Below are 22535 nucleotides of genomic sequence, written 5' to 3' on the forward strand. Positions count from 1 at the left end.
AACAACTGATGACTGTCATAGCTGCTCTGCCCTCTGAAGAAACCATTCAAAAGGCTCAGAAAACACTTCTTCTTCGCCAAGACCACAGCACTATTTTCACAAGCATTTGTGCACAAATATGATCCCAGAAAAGGGACCACTTTACTTTGCCAACCCCATCACCAAGCCAGCCGCTCTTTAAATGAGCAAACAAATGCTCATTTCTCCAGCAGCCACCACGCACTGTAATATGCAGAGAAACTACTATTTTAGGAAGGCAGAGTTTGACATATTCTTTCTAACCACCCATCCACTGCATCAAGGATCTGGTCATTCTGCATATCACATACAAAGTCATACATACTGCAAGAGCACACCGGAGATGTGCAATATATGTATACAACTGAACTACAGATATATGCAAATAAACACATTACAAATAAACTAAACAGCAACAAAGCCCGGGGCAACATCATTACTTTGTACAACAATAACCACTTGTACCAAAATATGCATAAATACAATCTTGAGTACTGCATGTGTTTGATTTGCTTTAATTGCGACATCCATTTATATAACTTATTTTTAAATCTGAGGTAACTTATAACTGTAATTTGCATAGGCATTGTTATGCTAAGATCTCACTAAAAATACACATCAACATTTGGTTAGTTTCTCATTTTCATTCACAGTACCACTTCTATGTATTCTTTTGTGTGTGTGTGTGTATATTTATATATTTATAAACACCTGGCAGTCCTGACAGTACATTGACATTACCTTTTCATGCTCTACTTTGCATGGCAAACAATCTGAGCCAACTGTAATGCTCATGAGGGAAACTCCAGCAATGAACCGATGGTATACCAAGGAGGGAAGAAGGAAAGAGAATGATTTTCAGTCATATTTATTAAGAACTTACTATATTACAACCATCTACAATACAATTTAAGAATGGTAAATTATTAACAGAGCCCCCCAAACTATTCTTGACTATATTTCTGTTGTTGAGTTGCATAACTTACTCTTCTCTTTACTTCATTAGCTTCCAGCATTTCAAATACATTTTTCAAAATATTAACACCAAATTTCAAATGATCTAATTACAGCTTTGTCATGTTTTATTCCTATTTCAAGACAGTAAATCGGCTTTATATGCATACGTGTACATCCATGCTGCACTCTGAATGTCCCGTGCGGTTCTCTGCAACTCTGGCCGACTCACCTCAATAATAATTAACCAGTGTGACAATATGGGATCCTTCTGCCCACACAATGCTCTGCATTGTCTCATTGCTGAAGACAGCCATCAAGGAGATGGGAGATCTTCTCCTTTGATACAGCAGATAAGGTACATATCTCAGTATGACAGATACCATGCATGATAGAGGGAAAAAAGCAAACCTGCACGTTTAGAAAGAAAAAGACGGTAGTAATATTTGTACTATCCAGAGGCATAAACCACATAGATTTCCTAGGATCAGGCATTCAGACTAATCACTGGGCTGGTATAAAATGAAGGAGTGTCCTTTATGTCCGTGGACTGATAATGATTTACTCCACCTGGTAATTCAACCCTGAATGTACACACTTCACTGGCTAACTGGTACTAACTAGTCTCCCTCCTGGCCTGCAAAGAGATTGATTTCACTTTTACAAGCTGTACGACATAATAGGTTGATGATAATGGATCAGTCAATGGGGCTTGATCCTGGGGCCCCTTTCCTCCCACTTCACTTCAGCAGAAAGTCTATTTACTGAAACAGGTCCCAAGACGCCGCTGCTGAGCAGATTCCTTCTGTGTACTGCATTGTTTGGTGTTTATCAGTGTTCATCAGCAATTTTAGAGCACGTATCTACACACCATATCAACACGTGTTGCAGTAAGTTTTTCGTTACAGCTTTCACAACAGCATCTCATCCAATGACATCATGCCTTGCAGAAACCAGTAGCCCATTAGGCATTGTAGCAGTGCAAGCTCTCAGGGATTTGATAGGCGATTCCTAGAAAATGAATTTGCTATAAATTAACATTACATTTTACAAAACTGTTCTTCTAAGCTCTATTTTGGGATGAAGTCTTAGAGCCTGACTCAGCAAACACACAGCATTACTCTCATGACACGGAGGTGAACTGGAGCTTACTCATGTGAGAAACACGGCTTGACTGCAGACGTGACTGCAGCGATTGGGATTTCGGTCTCCCAAGAAGGGAAGAGAGGTTCACGCTCATTTTAACCTAGGGAGACATGTGGTGGGATTTACAAAACTGTGTAGCATGTGACAGTCTAACCAAAAGCCAAAAGGTATTGCTGGTCTCATATCTGCTCGTACAGAAGCAGGACGATACCGAACACTTGTGAAAGTCATGCACACCGTGTAAAGCTGAAGTTCAAACAAAATTCCAGAGTAACACACAAATACTCTGTAAGGTAATTCTGCCTAAACTGAAATGTAAGCTAAACCAAAGAAACAGCAGGAAGCAGATAGGGGTTTTCAACGTTCTGGGCAAGACACTCAACAGACCCAAACCTCCTCTGAATACATGGAAGAAAGAATTCATAAACTCAGTAAGTATCAGAATTTGATTTAACCAGGCATTTTAAATGGAACCATGTTCCCAGCTCCTTTTCTGGGAAACACGTGGCATCCTGCCCAGGATGGCAAACATGGCCCCGGGCAGCAGCAGACCTGCCTAGCAGCCAAGACCCCTACTCCCAGCGCTGGCTGCTACCAGCACTTCCCTAGTTACACCTTTAACATTTCCCTATTAAAAACAAAACAAAACCCCACCAACTTTAATTCAGCTGAAATGGGCAAACAAAATAGTGTCTCAATGAAGCTCTAAGCAACTCTTAAAATAGAAACTTTCCACTCGTCATTGCCTAGTGTGCCAATTTACTCCTATGTTTTGTTTTGGTTTTTTGGGTTTTTTTTTTAATCTCTTTGTTCACTACCTTTTTGACATTGCTGCAAAAGCCTGTCTTGGCCAGCCAGAACAGATACAATCTTGTAATACTTTCTGCAGTCTGAGTGGAAAGCAAAAGACAAGCTTCAAAAGTAGCTATTAGGTTGTATTCATGGGCCATAATGGTCTTATTCTGGCAGTCAAACTAGATGCATTTAAGATGATGCTTTTTTTCTCTCTCCTTATCAAATCTTTTATGTGAGTTTGTGTCATTTAAAAGCACAAAACGTTTAAAAGTTTAAAAAGTAAATTTGAAATCAAATATAAGCAGTAACATTCAAAGTAACCTGTCTAAAACTGATTTCCTTAAGCTTCATACGGTTCCATTACTAGTGAATAATAATGGAGACATTAATTTGTTTCCAACAGGAAACACATGACGCAGTCTCCTGCAATTTTTAGTCTATTTTCAAATTACTCCAAATGTGTTAGGAACCACTAACTTCACATTTTTGTAACTAATTTGGTCCAAACTGACATGGGAACCCCTAAATATTTCTTAATAACACATTATTTTGAACTGCAGAGGAGCAGTAACAGAACCTAAAATACACAGCAACATTCAGTGTCATTAGTAACTGAATGTGCTCTCGAGATTGCACATTGTTATGGGTGTAATGTTATGCTGTTGTAAATTGCTATTTGCTTCAGCTGATTCAGACATCTGTAAATCGACAAACACTGCACACAACTTATGAAGCAGATTTCTATTTACCAAAGAACTGTAAAAAAATGTAATCATGTTACATTTTGAGACATGGATTAAATGTCTCCACAAACACAGTGAATGGCTCTGATTGTTCATACACCTGGAGCCTCTGGGTCTTTCAGACTACAATGCTTAGCACATGGTACTGAGATGCAGCTATACTTCTGCGAAGTCTTAGATGAAGTACTGTTTTCATTCTGATACATATTCCTAAGCACAATTAACATTATATTTATGTTTAACATTATGGTTTAAAATTATAATTTTAAAATTATCATTTAAAAGTTATGTTGCACATATCAAGACAGTACATTTACTGGAACTCATAAAAAGAGTAGGAAGATGCAGACTGTTACCAATGGCACTTATTTCCAAAGGTACTTAAGTTATTATATATAAATATATATAAATAAGTTATTATATATTATATATAATATATTATTATATATAATATATTATATATATTATATTATATTATATTATATTATATTATATTATATTATATTATATATTATAGTATATATAAATTTTCTCTTTTTCTCCAGATAGTTTTTATGCCTTTTAACAAACGTGACATAAAGTGCTAATATTGTTTCCCTGCTTGTGGCTTATCAATGCAAAATAAGAGTTCAGCCTTCCTCTCCTTGAAGGGTAAACCTTCCGTAAAGAGTGAATGTTTCCAGTCCACGCAGGCTGGCTTTTTCCTAAGATACTCCATCGTTCCTTAAATGACTGTGAAATTTTCTGTGAAATTTCTGTCCCCTTGAAGACCTGTGGCATGAGCAAGACCTGGGATGGAGCCTGCCGCTCTTGCAGGCATTTTAACATGGACTTTGGTGGGAAGTCAGTGGTCCACGGCAGCTGAACCTCCCCTGCACCCAGCCCTGCCAGCCGTGGTTTGCATTTAAAGCAAACAGTTCTGCTTCGAGCAGAATTTCAGAGCTCCAAGAACGCAAAGAAACACAAAATTCAGAAAGAACAAAGAAAAAGCAGCAGCAGCCAGCAGGTTTAGACTGTGACCATCAGCACTCAGATGGGCTCTGAAAACATAATACATTCCCGCTCGCTGCTAAATTCAGTTTAAGTGCTGTTCAGAAACACCTCCTTGAAGCCTACTTTTCTTCCTAACACCATTCGCCAACTCTCTCACCATGAAAATACAGAAAAAATATTCTGAATAGCATTTGTATCGAGTACTTCATATTTGTGAAAAAATTCCTTTTACCAAAGTATAAAACGACAACTCTGCTTGTTCTGCCTCCTAAAAAAAAAAAATAAACTCAAAGAAACAAAAAAAACAACCAAACAAAAAAATTGTCAGCCCCTCCCTGAGGAGAGCCTCCCAAGAAAAAGCATAGGCTTGATCAATAAAAAACTTTAAGGCTTGGCTTGTCATTTCTTTAACATAATGGGTAAAAACATCTCTGATTACAACTGATAGATTGAACTGATCATTTCCTATTGTCCTTTATTTTGGAAGCATAAGAGAACAACTCCAACTATTGCTTATTCCAGCCCTTTCGGTATTTTTCAAACAGTATTGAAGTAATTTAATTTCAGCAATGACTTAATTTCAGCATTTTTAAAATGGAAAAATCTAGCATCATTATAAAAAGTGATATAAGTTGTATATAGCACTTAAGTGGTTGGAGAGCCCATAAGCAGCCTGGTAGTTGTCTTGCAGATGAGCTATACACACAGTGTAAGAGCTTTATTTATCTCTTCAGGCTGTTTGTTCTGCTACACTCCCCCTCCTGACCTCTGTAAATAGCAGGCGCTCGCCCCTGCCCAGCACAGTGCCAGTGGTGGACCCTGGCTGGGCAGCCAGAGCATCTCACCCCCCAGGACCACACTTCAGGGCACGTCCAGTGAAGCACATGCAGCTACGGTGTCCCAGTGCTTGGGCCATCCTTGACCAGTGTGTGCAGCTGATGCGAGTTAAGGCCAGCCCTAGCCTGAAAGTGGGACCAGAGCACTCTGCCAGTAACAAACTCAGTGCAGGACTGAGCTTTACACCATTTCCTAAAAGCTGTGCTGCACTTTTTAACTCATGGCTTCTCTGGATGTCTACCATAACCACCCTGTGGACACCAATTTTCTTACCTACTCCCCACATGATACAGCTTGCAAACATCAAAAGTGAACCTGAAGCACAAACATCTACTTTATACAGTATCCAACTTACACAGTATCCAACAAGGCCAATGGACCGCATTCAGCTTGAAAATCAAAAGAATAAAATCTCATCACCTGAGAACCAGCTCACGTATTTTTTCTCAGTTACAGTGAGCAGTGAACATGCAGGAGGAAAACAAAGCTGATCAAAACCAAACCTTTAAGTTACGTAAGAAGTAAAATCAGGTAACTTCTGCTGAGAAAAAATGAAACCCAAAATGAAATCCAAAAAACCTCCAGAAGAGCGAGCAAATGACATTACCCACATTCCAGAAACCACAACTTGTACACAGATTTGTTGATTCAAATAGAACGTATAACGAGAGCTAAATATTCTGACACACTCAGGAAAATCACAGTGGATTGTCACTTATCTGCTATGCCGTATCACTGCCAAGCTGCAAAGGAGTGCAGTATGTTCAAGACACACATTCTGCCATAAAGAAATAATTTTCTTAAGATACTAAATAACAGAGGAAGACTCCACACGATTACAAGTTTGCTGGGCTTCTACCAAATAGAAATACTGCAAAGGTCATTGATGCATACTTGCCACACAGTGTAAGTCAGTGCCAGGCAAAAAGGGACCTAAGGGGATGCCTGTAATAGCAAATTCAGATTCGGATGCAACTCAAGTGGTCAGCCAGCCACGAGGATGGGAAATCCAGCAAACCCAGACCACGGCACATCTACCAGACCTTCCTGGTCCTCTTCTGACTCTGTCTTCCAGAACAACTTTCACTCCCCTTCCTCTTCCAGAGATCAACTATTCATTTTCTTCATCACGTTACATGTCACATTTAAAATATTAATGTATTAATTAATGTGCATGCATGAGAGAGAGTTAAACTAAAGCCAACCACAGAGAGGTTAACTGATTTGACAAAAACTCGGGACAAAATGAGGAGCAAAGCCAGTAATGAAACCTTGCAGTCCCATCTCTATGTTCTCTGCATTAATCTCTGTGTTTAACCAGTGTGTCTGAAAATATAAATGTCAAGTATTTAACACAGAGTTCTGACTATAATAATTACACAGCAACTTTAAATCCAGAATATCTTTATGCTCCGCAATTCTACGAAACACACAGAGACAGTTGCAGCAAATCAGCGTAAGGCTGCATCGTACTGTGCATTTCAACCAGAACACCAGGTGTGCTGCAACAACAGATGAACATGCTGAAGAACCAAGGAAAGCAGAAAGAAATGCATAACTTTTCCCCAAAATAAATTTTTAGACTATTGCATTGAACAAAACATTATTACAAAATCCAGTCTGGTCAAATCACCACAAAGCGTCCTGCTCACCGCGGAGGATACCTGCTCAACAGCACCACTCCTTCTAGCATAACACTGGGTAATTGGCTCAATTCTCACTCCAAAGGCAGCATGTTATTTACTGAATCCTCATTACTCATTTTACCAACACTATGGGCCTCTCATCCGAGTACTGCTCACCTTTCATTACTTTGTCCCCAAGATCTCTGAAGATGATAGTTGTAGGTGCTGTGGATGGAATGGGCACGTTTTGATGAATACAATGATGCCATTAGTAATCTAGGATTGCTTGAACATGTGGGAGTAAAACTGCAGGGGACTATGAATAATACTGCAGGCTGAAATGCAGCTGTGGATGAAAAAATGTTACTATTTCTGATACTGTTTATAAAGCGTAAACTGGAAGACAAAGTCAGTGCAGAAGGCATGGTATGTCAGGACACACACAATGTTCTGAATGAATAAAGAAGGCTCTAAAGAAGCTAAATACATTATTTCTCTTAATTCTTTGGAAACCTAGAGAAATGCTTACACAGGACTACAAAATAAGCAAGTATTTCAGAGATGTTTCACCTTCACCATTCCAGCACGCCTTTTGCAGGGCTCGGGAAGAATTATTCTCCTATAGGACTGTTTAATGCCCTGCTGTATTTTGAAGTTTTATCATGAAGTGTTAAACATCAGACCAGACTGACTAGAGAACCTGAACCCTTGTAGCAGTACCAGTAAATCATTTTCCTCAACTACCACAATATTTTACACCTGAAAAATGCCGACAGTTGGGTATGGGTTTAAGAGTCGTGATACCTACTCAGACTGACTGAGAAATACCAAGCTTTCTGCAGAACTTATGATGAACTGTTCCCACAGCCAGCAACTGCTGAGAGCTCTTGGGTTGTAGCACTGCTACCATGACATCAAGGTTGTGACTAAATCCAACACAAGCCCGCACTGTCAAGTGATTTCACTTTTCTTAAATACTCATACTTTGACTTATCACTGCTAGTTCACCAGATTGAAGAGAGTTTTTCCTTCTATGAACGCAGAGCACAGTCTTCTGCTATTATTCATGAGCTAATTCAAAAGGTAGAAAACTAATTTCAGAACCGACTTGCTTAAAAAATAACTAGTAAACCCTTATTTGGCTTCTTTATAAGTTTAATGCAGATAACAAATATTTGATGGTTATGCCTCATAAGTTACCGTAAATATAGACAAAGCAAAAGGGAAACATTGTTGAGTGGAAGATATGTGAAAAAACATTCATTGAAACATGATCAAAAATTAAAAGGTCTCTGTACAGAACTAGAAAATTAAGCATATTTCTTGGACTGTAGAAGAAATGTTCAACTATCTTCTCAGCAGAACTCAAATGAACAATTATATCATCTCACAATTAAAGTGAGCAGAAGGACATCAAAATGTTGATGGAAAAATCTGACTGAGAAAGAGGGCTCTTCAACTCAACTAACAAAATAATAAGATATAACACCTGGAAACTGAAAATAAGCAAACTTAGATTGGAAATACATGTGATTTTTCCAATAATGAAACAATAAACCATTGAGACAACTCACTAGTGGATTTGTTGACTTTTCCTCAAGAGTAGATGTGCTTTCATTTGGCCGATGTGTTTGTTCTGATGTAAAAAAAAGTTGGTTGATGATCTACATAAGAGTTCAGAATACTGTCAAGCACCATTTTGGCATTAAGATCTGTAAATTCATAGGATCTTCTCAGAACAAGCCTGAGTGTTTCAAGATCTCCTCAATCATGCAAGCAAGAGTAAGCTCACCCATTTTAGAACCAAAGTCCTGTGTTCAGCTGTAAGCAAATGGCATCCTCTTCTTTCTCAGATGTTCTCTAACACCCTCTACCATCTTTGTGGCTTTCAACAGTAAAGCTTAACTGAGAGGCCTTGTCTCTAGACCAGAAATTAGTGAAGTCTTCAGAATGATTAATCCCTAGTCAGCAACTAAATGTAAAGTACAAGCTTTAGTGTTTCAGTAGTCACTCCAGGGATGAGCAAGCCGAGACTGCCAAGAGGTTGCCTATGGACTTCTTTTCTAGCTAGATTACACACAGTGGGAAAGCAGCCTTAGGTTATTTGGTCATCCTGTGGGTCTTGCTGCTTTTGATGGTACTTCTGAGACTTTGCTTTCTGAAGTGATTTCTGAAGTGACCATGGAAAAAATACTTAATAACCCTACAAGTTCACCATTCTTTGCTCAATTAGTATTCATTTGGGTATCCAGCAGGATTCCTCACCACAACAGCATTCTTTAATTCCACAAAAATATTTCTGGGATAGGAGTTCATATGCTATACCTATAGTATACAGACCTATAGTAGTCTGTAAGGAGCTAGATGTTCCAGTGGTCCTGCTCCCCATTAATTCCAGCCAATAAACTGCACATTTTAGCTAAAAAAATTTGAAGTACACTAGATGATACACTCTAATTCTACATTCCTTAGCAACTGCTGCAATTATATTTAAGGGTATTTAGTGATCACAAATGGAGAGAAAGAAAATCACAAATGGATAGCATGATGATCCAGGAGACACTCTCCTTGTTCAGACACAGGTCAAACAGCAACAGAAGTCTAAGCCCTTTCACTTCCCTCTCCTGCCCCGATCCAGAGACTTTGGTGAGATGTTCAATGGAAGAGATTAAATATTGCTTATATTCTGGCTATGGGGATTGTATTCCTGAATAATGATCACTGGCTGTTTCATGTGCTCCCACGTTACTCTGCGTTCATCCAAAAACGTAATGAAAACCATTTGCAGTCTTTGTTGTATCTGGCATCAGAAGGCAGAGGAGAGGGCTGCGGAGTGCCCAGCACTAGGCATGTACAATGAGATACTGTTCTGCACCGTAGCAGTAACAATACGGCTCCGAGCTGAAAGGGTAAATCACAACCACATGGCTCACATTTAATGAGTGTATTTTTATACACATGAACAATCACAAATGCATACTATAATCATTCGTACTCCATGTGCAAATCCCACGAAAACCCAAGATATCATCTGGTCGACCAGATTGCTCTGCTGTCCACATGTAGTGTAGACATGGTGTCATTGTGCCAAAGGAGCACAGGAAGATCATTTTTTAAAATAATGGGTATGTATTAACTAGGGTTTTTTTAAATCATTATAATTTGGCCATATCAAATCCAGCTTTTCCAGACCAATGAATGGCACACATGACATAGGAACAGTATTCCTGCCAATTTTCACATTTCCATCACCTTCCACTCAGATGTTAACAGCAAAAAAGGAGGTTTAGCAAAAAATCACAACTAATGACTCCTAGCAGAAATATCTCACTTTTTTTTTTTCACTTGTTACATCCTTTCAGTCTGCCAGATGAAAACTTCAAGGAAAAATGCTCTCTGTGAGAGTAAATGTACCGTATTTCTTGCTAACAGAGGAAAACACAATGAAATCCATAAGCAATTCAATAAAAACATAAAGGCAACCATAATTCCAACTGCTCTCACATAATTCTAGCTTATCAGATTAACAATTGCAAATACAACATTTAAAAATATTTTTGTTTTTACAATTCTGATTTTTTTCCTGTCAAAATACACTATTGCTTAACTTTCTGCTTGTCTCAACTACTTGCTAAAACTAATGGGTAAAATACTAAAAATTGTTGAATACCCCATTAGAGGCCTACACCAGTTAGCTGTGCAACTTTAAGCACACAAACACTGCAGTGAAACTCGGTATCCTCACATCTGCTCAGGTCTGTAAGTGCATTACTAACACATGGCATCATCTGGGAAGTAGCACACATTGTTTTTTGGGGATGTGCCTGGGATGAAACTAAAAGAGAAACTCTTCTGTGGACTTCTGGACGGGTGATGTTGCAGTCTGAGCACTCCACGCTCCCAGTGAGCGCGGTCACAGGGACACCACTGTCCCTTGGGGAGTGTTCTTCAACAGGGGCTGAGCTACTCAGTCATTACGTGGAGTAGGGGCCCAACCCCTCCACATGAGAGACTGTGGAATTTGCTAAAAACCTTGTTCTTGCCAATATAGTCTCTATGGAAGGTATTTAGACCTAACAAACATCTAGGTAACATCCTAAAATAGATCGTGCATAATGCCCTAAAATAGATTGCGCACAGTCTTATTGTTTTCAAATAAAAATCTAGAAAGGAATTACTATTCACATCACTCAGCAAGTGTAAGATTTTCTAATACACACCCACATTATGGTGTTCCCAGCCACAGACAAGACGCATAAAATGGCTACTATGAAAAATCCAGTTGATTTCAAGGAGTTAGCTCACCTATATCACAAACAAGCCTCTAGCACTGCTACGGTGCACCTTTATATGATACTTTTAATGTCACAAACCACATTTAATAAAATGTTTTCAGGAACTGTAAAATATTTTAGATATACAAATTTCTGACAAACAGGAAAATAAGTCATTACAACTATAAAGTTACTGCCATTTACCTGATGGAGTTTTGTTCATCAGAATAATACTGTAATAAGAGTGTAACACTAGTAGTGGGATTTTATATTTGCTGTGACCCAGCATCTGAATATATTTTTGAAGTGTAATAAAATTTTGCTAATAAAGCTGTGAGTGAAAAAGATCATTTGCTTTCGACAGTGAAAGGACGTTCTGTTCATGCTGGACAAAAGGCTGGTGGCCTCAGCAGACCGCTCACGCACAGCGCGCGGCTTGTTGCAGCCTCTGCCCACAGTGCAATCCAAAAGTGTAACCCAAATTCACGACGGCAGACCAAAGCTGACTTTAAACTCGGGGCAGCTGCACAGCTCCAGGCACCAAGTATTTACTGTGAGTCCTCGTGCAATTGTACAAACCGGCCCTCGGCTGAAGCCATGCTTGCATTATTACAGGCTGCCATATAGGAGATGGCATCCAGGCTAGAAAAATACCCTTACCCTTAGTTTTCTGTGTAGATATAGTACATTACTAATATAAAATGTATATTGAACAGAAAGAAGAAAATATATTAAGGTAATATTAAAGACGATGGGCTTTAGAAAGCCTTATAGTGATTCTAGAACACTTTTTCTCTTCACCAGTTTTTCCCCATACATAGTTACACTGCTTTGATAATTTTTTTCAAGACATTTTTAACCCTTTCCTTTATTATACAGCTATTTAGCAATAAGGAAAAAGCAGTGGGTAACCAAGCCCCACTTTGCTTGCAGAACTGATTTTTTGTTGCCTGAAAAATGACATTGCTTTAACTTTTCTGATTAAAACCCAGCACTTGCTAAGGGTGCAGTCCCGCTACTACTGAACTTAACAGGCACCAGGACTGCTTACTAAACACAGTCAAGCTAAAGGTTCGGGCTGCTGAAGAGCACTCATTAATTCATACTCTTTTTCAAATGCTTCTTTTTAATTAAACATGAATTGTGCTTAATATCCGTAACGTTTTATCCTTTCAGAAGTAAAATCTGAAATCATTTCAGAGGTAAAACCCTCTGAAATTAAACGAATCTTTATATGCAACACCCTTCTGTGATCTATACTTACTCTCTGGCACCAGTGTACCAGACAATGTACTTGTAAGCCAGCTCTTCCCACATTACTGTCCACACTTAGTATTACTTAGACTTGGATTTTCTAAAGCATACTTTAACTTGGAGAATAATTCCATGATTTGTGAGCTGACACATCAAAACCTCGATGTTCAGACCAGCTAAGCACTCATGATACCTAAATTTGTATTTGCATAAACTGAAGTAATCAGTTCTTTTCACAGCTAGACTCGATGTCTCAGTTAAACACTTTTTCAAACTGAAACCTCAGGGTTTTCTAATGAGCAAGCTTAAATATAAGACACCTAGGCACTGTAAACCTAGAGGTGTCTAATAGTGACGCTCAGTCCTACAGCAAAGAACTAATCAAAAGAGAAACATCCATTCTGCATCAAAGTCAGCTTTGTAGACCTAGATGTTGCATGGACATCCACAGAAAACCTGTCCACTACTTAGGCAGTGGTCCAGAAGAGGACAGAAGACTCAGAAATGGGGAAGCTGATGCACTTTCTGCTTGCATATCTAAACATGGAGCCTGTCTTATCATTTAGCAAGAGTGCTGTGCCAAGTGCTTTTCCTGGGGATGTCAGCATTACAATACCTCCATGTAAAAGGGTGAACCTCAATTTCCATGAAAACTTATTTTTCTGAGTAAGAATTCAACCCTTTTAATTTATACCAAATACAAGTTTTCAACCCACTAGCATATTTTCTCTACAAGATAAAACTGCAGATAAAACTTTGCATTTGGAAATCCACTACACAAATTGAGACTGTACTTTTAACAAATAGTTGCAAACTATTCTTGCAGCTGTGATTGATACTGCAATGGCCCAAGAGACTCTCTGAGGTCAACTGAAAGTTTTAATGGCATACTAAAACTCTGACATATTTTCCATTCTGAATCTCAGGCTCTTTCTCAGAGCACAAATGGATGTGAAATGGTAAGACAAGAAGTTTATTTAGCCATGCCAAAGGACTAAGAACACAACACTGACTGGCAACATGCAAAACTGACTCACTTTACCATCTGGCCAGACTCCCAATGCTCTGGAAGTTGGTGTTAATCATCACTGCGGGACCACACAATAGTACAAGGCAACAAACCCAGCATCAGTACTGGGACAAGTGTGCCACGTGTTTCTACCTCTATGCAGCCCTGAACATTTAAAAAGAATTTTAAAAAAGGTGTAAAATGGTTTTGAAATGAAAAAAGCTTAAGTTCTCCGAACGGCTTTCAACTTACAGAATAAAGCTATGTTACTGAAAGGAAGACGAAAATGACAGCAATTCCAACCTGAAGACAAGAAGGATTTAAAAAGTTTTATCGTAAGTTCAAAACTTCTTCATGTTCCATACTAACAATTCGTATTTTTAAAAAAAGTAGGTGTTTTGGTTTTGTTTATTTCCTCCTAAGGCAAACAATTCCCACTAAAGTGTCCATGTGGATACTTTATCCAGAATAATTAGCATGCTTTATGGGCTCTGTAAAATAATTTGTAAACAACCTGGTTTTCTTTTTTTGCTGGAATAGAGCGTCCACAAGGGAAAGCATTCAGGTATAGGTATTAGCATAGCTTATTCACGATAGCTGCTCTGGTCAATCTCCCAGTATAACTGAGGCTGTAATGTTGACTAACTCTTCAGGAAAACTTGAAATAATCTTAAATATGTAGTTACTGGAAAAACTTACATACCTTGTTCCTATCCGAACTCTGCACACTAAAGGAAATAATTCTGTGCATGGTACAATTAACCTCAGTAATTCCCTCTGCTGCGATAACATTACGGCAAACAACACTGTATTTTTAGGATTATCCTCATCTTAAAATTTTACCCAAATTTCCAAATTTGGCCACAGCTAGTGATAAGTCCATGTAAAAGAGAAGAACTAGATGCTGCTAGGCAAAACTAGACTTATTTTTACAAGGCACAATGCTGAATGCTCCAGTAGGAGAATACAATCTCCCCATACACAGGGTTTTTAGTTTTGCAATATAACAGACAAGTGCATTTCTTAATCCAGCTCAAGTTCATTCTGTGCATTGAGGCACCTTGATTAACACCCATCGTAATTTTATGCTGCTACGATAACTGCATGAACTACTTTTACACAACTAAACCTTTTATAATTTTACTAAGTTATTTACTTCAACTATGCCTGAGGCAATAAGTTTCAAAGTTTCAATATATATGGGGTATAAAAATAAATACAAAAATACTTTTTATTTTATTTAGCAAGTGATTGTATGATCCCATCCTACAACACCAAGTGCATGTTATAAGAACTGGTAACAAAATATCCACTGCAGAGAAAATAAATAATTTACCTCCCTTCACCTACAGCTGTAATAAATAACCCAGTACAGATTTCTAGTTGAACAAACTTGTACAAAAGGACTTTCCTTGCCTTCAATATTAGGTCTTGTAACACTCCCATAATAGATGAGACCCTCAGAGACCTGTCGTTAAATATGACTTCTTCCAACCCTCGGTGGTTTTCATTCACAACCTGTCAGCAAACCTACCCTAACTGCTTTCAACTGCAGCAGAGGCACTTAGAACAGAGGGTGTCCCTGAAGCAGGCAGCTCCTAAACCACACACAACTTCATAGATCACGATCAACTTCATCACCTAGAAGCACAGCAGAAGGCAGTGCTCTTCACACAGCGCAGGTGTAACATGCTTTGGCCAAACCGCTCCACCAAGCCAGTGAACCGTCTTGTCGCACATCATCTAAAGCAAGCCTGCACAGTACACGGCACAGAAAACATCTCCCTCAGCCTGCAATGCTGCCTGCACAAACCCATTTGTCTGACCAGGCCTACAGACAAGATAGCAGAGCAACTACCTGGGCACCTGCTGATTCTCACCTTCTTCATCCATCAGCACATGATGCAACTCCCTCCTCCTCCTCTCCTTGCCTTCCCCAAGTCCAAAGAGCCATCTCCCATACCAGCAGGCTTTACAGCTGTGGGTTATCTACAACCCCAGCTATTGCTGCTGCCTCCAGCCCTCCTGCTGGGTGACACACAGAACAGTGCCAGGAACTCCTCGTCAGGTCTGGGACCCAATAAGTGAGGACATAACACAGACGTACTATGACAGAGCAATGGAGGAGCCAGGAAAGCATGGAGCACCAAGGCTGGCTATTTACAGGAAAGCAAAGGACTCGAAGCAATTGAGGTGTGTGGGACTTCATTAGACCAAACATCCAGACCAAAGAACATACAGTCTTCACAAACAGAGGAGCCAAACAACCCCACTCCCTGCTTTCGAGTTATTTTCCTTTTGCCTGTAAGATCATCTCCATCCTTCCCAGACAGAGCTTGAAGTTGCTTGTCTCGAGCTGCTCAGGCAAACGGGAAGCACGGAAATGATTGAAACTCAATGTAACGAGAAGACACAAATAGCATTCTGTGAACATACTGGTGGCTCCATAGCTCAACACGCTTCATAAACAGTGTCCAAGGGTCTCCGATGATGAGTAACATATGGAGTTGTAACAGAGGGGCTCAGAAAGCTTTCAGAAAGAAAGGAAGAGAGCTAACAATGACAAGTTCTTTACTCTTTCTTCCTACAGACCAGCAACACCACACTGGCAAGACTACCAAAGGCTACCGACCTACAAAATCAACACGGATGCCTAATCTTTGTCTGTCAAAAGAAACCTATCAGTCATATGTATCAATTCAGCCACCCAGTCTAATGCAGCAACTTCACTGCATGCAGGCCTAAGACTGCAATGATGACAGGCACGCCGGCAAGAGCAGGGAGCACTCCAACGTGCTGCCTTCCCCGCCACGCAGGAGCTCAGATCCAGCAGTGAGGGGACCACCTGGGCGTTTCTCAGGATTAAGTAATGATTTCTACAGAAAGATCTAACACCACTTCACAAGAGAAATCCTACCTGAAAAAGTCAATAAAAACAACCAGTGAAATCTAAAAGCCCCGGAGAACCCTGAATCCATCCCTCTGGCACTTGTATCGGGAAGCAACAGTGATTTCCAAACTCTAGTCAACGGCACATCAGCAAACGGCCGAGTACTGGGCGGTGGTCTGGAGAGCGCTCATCCGATGTGTGCCGATGGCTTCATCTCCCCGTTTCCAACTTCTAAACTGCAGGAAGTAAGTTTAACATGCATTTAATATTTTTATAATACGGATTTACCATTGGAACTGCTGAAGCTGCCACAGAGATGTTACCCAGCCTCAGATGCGAGGGAGACTATGACTGCTATGTGAATAAAACCATGAAAAACATTTCTTTCATGTGGAAACTACCGTCAGAAAGGAAGCATGAAGACACCTGATCTGCTTCTACAAAACCAAAACAGAAATGACACTTTTTTTTTTCTGAAATGCACACTGTATGTCATGTTAAAAAGAGACCTAAGTATGATTAAATGAACTGGTCAAGCCTCCTTAACGTCATGCAGCTTTGCACACTTGCTTATTTTTGGTTGCAGTACAGTTAATAGTATGAGCGCTTTGAGTGTCTAGGTGAGAGACAGGACAATTTCATACAACTAAATCCTTATTTTTATTTTTCTTTGTTGAATATTTATTTGTTCATATAATACCAAAAAAAGCAAACAGGGACAGATACAAGCTGTTTTCTACTAAATCACTCAAGGTACTTCTCTAATACAATTATCTTAGCTTTTGACTTGGTGAGAAGCCTCCTCCTTCTCAGTTTTCTTTACTTTAAAATGCATCTCTGGACGCTACCGTGAGCTAAGCAAAAAGGGTAAAACACCTCTGTGACAGAGCTACAACTTGATTCTGTCCCTTTATACCACAATATGAAATACCTTTCTTTGTGTGTGCATGAGGTATCGCCCCTGAGCTGTTCACAAAACGATCATTTTCTTGATCGGTTACAACTAAGCACTTTTCATCAGTTTTAATCAAAATTCACCACCGTATGCAGGCAGCTTAACTCCTTTGCTGTTTAGCTTTTCACGAATCCACTCTATCACCACTTTGCTTGAAAATCTTATTTTTTCATGTTCTTAAGGCTTCCAAGTTTCAAGTGCCCAACACTTGAAGCTTCTCTCCAGCTTCTAAATCAGCCTCACCTTGTCACCTGTGCCCAAGTCTTAATCAACGCGGGGAAGTGCGCATCCTTTAAGCCTCATGTCCGGACCCACACGTGTAGAGCACCCCACCGTCAACACTGGCACTAGAACTACTTATTTCAGTATTTTGCTTTGTGTTTCTACACAGCTTTTTAAATTAATTGGCGAACATCATCCCTAATGTCACAGTGAAGTTTCTTTAACAGCTTTTTGTCTGCACGGGTGGTTTTGGGGAAGATCTGCAGTTGACCCAGGGCCTACTTGGGCATCTGTGAACCGCAACAGCAGCAGGCAGTGCCTCCTGCCTTCACCTCCTCCACCAACTATTTTGAGGCAATCATTGGAGCTGGTTAAAATGAAAGAGTTACAGTTTAACCTTACTGAATATCTGTTACAAAAAGCGCTCACTCAGGTGATTTACTGGACTTTAATTTCACTTTTTACACTTTCATCACTCATGAAGAATCGCTGCAAAGCCGGTAACACTCCATCATCCTCCTCCGTAACCCCCGATGCAAGGAAAACCTGTCCGCACAGCTGCCCTCCGCTTCCACCGTCCCCTCCATCACAGCGACCCTCCGGTAGCACCGTGCAGAGCGTCCCGGCCGGGCGGGTGTCTCGCAGGTGCAGTCCACGGCTGGTTCACTCTTTGAACCTCCCCTGGCCGACAGCCCCTCAGAGACCCCCGCCTCTCCCGCATCTCCCAGTCACGGTCTGAAGGCCGCCGCCGTGCCGCACCTTCCCCTTTGCCCCCGCCACCGCTCTCCCGGGACGCGCAGCCTGCCCGCAGGTCGGTGCTGAAGCGACTTCCCGCGTAATTCGGTGAATTTTAATGTTCTCATCTTTTCAGTTCTCGGCTTTCCAGTCACCAGCTTCCCCATTTCTCAGAGAGGAGGAAAACAGCAATACATGCTCCTGAAGTTGCGCCCGGCTGCCGTAACTCGCGCGCGGCCACCCTCCCATTGTCTGCCGCACCGCCGCTCCGTGAGGACGGTTTGGGGAGAAATGAGCCGAAAAGCGGAGTTCTCCGCCCCGGCCCGCCCTGCTCGGGCTCCCCCTCCCCCGCCGCCGCCGCCCGCCGCTTCCCCTCGCCCGGCGGCCGCCGCCGCTACGGCAGGCCCCGGCCCCGGGCGCTCCGGCGGCGGCGACAGGGCCGGCCCGGGGGCGGTGGTGGTGGTCGGGGCAGCCGCCCCCCTGCCCGGGAGACGCCCGGCGCCCGCCGTGAGGCGCGGCGGGGCGGCGGAGGTCCCCGCCGGTCGCCTCCCCGCGGGGCGAGGGTGCTCTGCCCGGGCTCAGGGGCGGGCTCTGGGCGAGCGGGGTCTTCCCCGCCCGGCCCTCCCCCCCTCAGGGCAGGCGCTCTCCCGCCCCGCCCGGCTCCCGGCGCGGAGGGGCTTCCCCTCGCCCGCTGCCCCTCCACCACGGCGGGCGGGGAGCTGGGCCCCGCCGCGCTCCCCTCAGCGCTCGGCCCGCCCCGCCAAGGGTTAAGCCGCAAGGCTGGCGCGGCGATGGTAGCCCTGTCAGCCGGGAAACACCTCGGCTGCCCCCCGCCCCGCTCCTCCCCGCTCCTGCCGCCCCGGGGAGCCGCGGAGGACTGGGGAGGGGGGGTGCCCGGAATCTCCCCCCCGGCCAGGAGGCCCGCCCGGCCCGCCGCGCCAGCCGCCGGAGCCCGCTGAGAGGGCGGCGGAGCCCCGTCTTCCGCCGCCGCGGCCCCCCGCTACCCCTGCCCGCCCCGGCCCCCCGGGCGTGCCGCGGCCGGCTCCCCCGCCGCCCCGGGCCCCATTTCCGTGAGGGAAGCGGTGTGGAGGCGACGGGAGGGCGGCGCGGGACACACAACATCCCGGCCGTAAGAGCCCGCCGCCGCCGCGCTGCGCTGCCATCGCCCCGCCGGCCGGCGGGAACGATCCCCTCCCGGAGGAAAGCACAATGGCCCCCCCACCCCCGTGACACCGGAGCCCCGGGGATGGGGGGGGGGCTTTGTGCGGGTAATCCAGCAAAATTTACAAAACAAAACACACACAAAACAAATACAACGGGGAGAGAGCGAGCGAGAGACGGGGGCAGAGTGGCTCCTCCTCCTCCTCCTCTCCAAAAAGGCCTGTTGGAAAACTGCACACGGCGGCGGCTCCGGCAGCGCCGCTCCCCGAGCTGCCCGGCGGAGAAAAGGCGGCGAAAGGCGACGGGACCGCGGCGAAAGGGGGGGAAAGGCCCGATCTCTTTGTGTTACCTGCCGTGAAACCAGTCCTTGCAGGCATCGCACTCGATCATGAAGCGGGTTACGTCGTAGGGCAGCCTACAGATGCAATAGACGGGCACCGTCGCCATGTTAGCTCCCTTCAAAACAAGGCTGGACGCCCGGAGGAGCGGAGCGAGCGGGGCTGGCGGCGGCTCCTGCCACGGGGTCGCTCCGGCGGCTGCTCCTGCCGAAACGCCCGAGGATTTGCTATGTCGAGGAGACGGGGTGGGGGAGAAGGGAGAAGGGGGGGGGGGGGGGGAAGGGGGGGGGAAAGAAAGAAAAAAAAAATCAGATAATGCAATTACGGCTCCTCAAGGGCGGGCGAGCAATGTCAGAAAAATAATAAAGGGCTCCCAAAGTTTGGCTGCATGGTTCCTCCGGCTCTGCAAGCGCCGACCGGACTGGGGCTTTTTTTTGTTGTTGTTGTTGTTAAATGATTATTATTGAAAATGTTTGGCGAAATGCATTCTATTGCGTGCCCCCTGGTGACAGTACAGTACCGAGGCTTTTCATAAACACTCCGAAATGTAGCCCTTTCCTTGTAATGTCCTTACGTCAGCTTGCAACATTGCAATATTTCCTCTGCCGGGGCTGGGGCTGGGGCCGGGGCGGGCGGCGGGGCCCGGCGGAGCGACTGGCGGGGAGGGTGGGCTCTGCCGGCGGGGGGCTTTTTGGAGTGGGAGAGTGGGGTTTTTTTACCGCCTGGCTGCCAGGAGGGAGTTTTTTTTTAAGGAAAACGACCCGGCGCAGTGCTCTGCCCGCCGCCCCGGGGGTCTGGCGGGGGGACCCCGCCGGCAGTAGCGCTGCCCGCCCGCCCGCCCCGCTCCGCGCAAACAGCGCGGGGCGATGCTCGGTGCCTGTCTGCAAGAGCGAAGCACAAAAGCACTCATTTGACGGCAAGCCATCACGGAGCAGGCACACTTAAAAGTAGCTGTAAGTATTGCGCTGCCCTACCAGCAGAAATAACGCCCTGATGGTCTGGTGTCTGGGTGGTCATGGTGGGTAAGGGCCTAGAAACATGCACAGGTGTTGATTTACATTAAGAAATAAAAAAATTACCTTCTTTTTAGTTGGTAGAATTATATTACTGCTTTTAAAGTTACCCACCTCTGCCCGTGGCAGCCCTTTCACTGTTGCAAGTAGGGCTGCTACACCAAAGAGGTAAAGAGAAATACCTCATGCCTGCGAAGCACCAAGTCAAAGCGGGAGGGTGCCAGATATGTCCTGTGAAGGGCCACTTGGACACATAACATCCGTGTAGCCCAAGACTGCACATACCCACAGACACTGGCTTCCTCTCAGACGGAGAGGGGTCAGCGGCAGCGGCAGCAAGGGCGAAAGAGGAAGCCTCCAGTTTGAACCGAGACTGAGGATGCAGAACCTCTGTCCCCCTCAACTCTGAAGAGCTGTTAGGGTGGTGAAAACAATCGTACTGTGGGGCATTTTGATGGGATTTGTGTCCCAAGAGCGTTCAATAGCCACTGGCATGCTTCCCAGAGAAGTGTGAGAGCTTCCTACAAAGTACTCACAAAAGGAGTCCCAACTGAGGCGTGATTTTAATTCCAGTTATGATGGATTCAGCGTCTCAAATTCATCTCACTTGAGAGGGGAAAAAAAAATCTATTTATCTTAGCGTAAAAAGCGAAAATGGACATTTCTCTGCCTTTTTTCATCAGTCTGCAAAAATCCACAGAAAACACCTGTGGAGGACAAGGGAAATTCAAGGGGCCAAATAACTTCAATTCTAGGTTTTTCTACAGAGATATACATTGTCGGTATAGGCAGAACCTGCCTAGGACAACTGAAGAGGGACTGTCAAAATTCTTTGCCTTGCCCACTGAATTTACATGCCACAGAAATGACTTTCAGCCAGTGTTCGTGCAAAGCTACCTTTGAACTAGTGTCAGAAATGGCACGCTCTGGCCCACCGTGGATATTTATGAGAGTGAATTTAAATTTCTGACATAGCTCAAGGTGTGGTAATGCGGGTGGAAGATTATAGGCCTGCATTTTAAATCGTGACTCAGTTGTTTTGAATGACATGTTTTGAATGTCTTGAGACGCACAAAGGGGCCTATTTTCTTCACCGCACTGAGCGGCATAAGTATCTGCCCTCTAAAAATCAGACCTGTTTTAAGTTTAAGTTGATCTGTCATGATTTTAATTGCTCAGAGCTTCAACCAGAAAGTAGAAGAGCAAGTCTAGGGAGTAAAGCAGGATGAGGAGGAAAGACTTGGGAACCATCACGAGAGTTACACACACCTTTACAGAGCCTGTTCACTGTTCGTCAATGCCAAGTTCATCTACCAGCACCTCTCCACTCTGCAGGATAGGTTTGAACAGAGTATTCAGTGATTTTGATGCCCTTCAGTATGGGACAGTCATGCAGAAATTGGGCTTCTTGCCTCTGCACACCCGAATGCATGCCAGAGTGCCTTCTTCCTTTTGTAAAACCAGTATTGTAATTTTTAAGGAGCATGGAAGCACTTGCAAGCGTAGCAGCTCATCACATCACAGTGTGTGCTCATCTCCCTCTCCCGGTTGTTTTATGGGCTTTGCTCACACC

General features: G+C 43.5%; 1 protein-coding gene across 3 annotated transcripts in view; it reads right to left on the reverse strand.

Annotated features, from left to right (window-relative positions):
* PHF2 (PHD finger protein 2) overlaps positions 1 to 20417 on the reverse strand; it is an 87428-nt gene extending 67011 nt beyond the window's left edge. For all 3 annotated transcript variants that reach the window (XM_082321990.1, XM_082321991.1, XM_082321989.1), the window contains exon 1: positions 19961 to 20417. In XM_082321990.1, coding sequence (XP_082178116.1) covers positions 19961 to 20058 — 98 coding nt within the window. In that variant the 5' untranslated portion in view covers positions 20059 to 20417. The remainder of the gene's footprint in view (positions 1 to 19960) is intronic.
* Positions 20418 to 22535: the final 2118 nt, after the last annotated feature.

This window comes from Platalea leucorodia (genome assembly GCF_965183815.1).
Source record: "Platalea leucorodia genome assembly, chromosome: 9".
Classification (NCBI taxonomy): Eukaryota; Metazoa; Chordata; class Aves; order Pelecaniformes; family Threskiornithidae; genus Platalea; species Platalea leucorodia.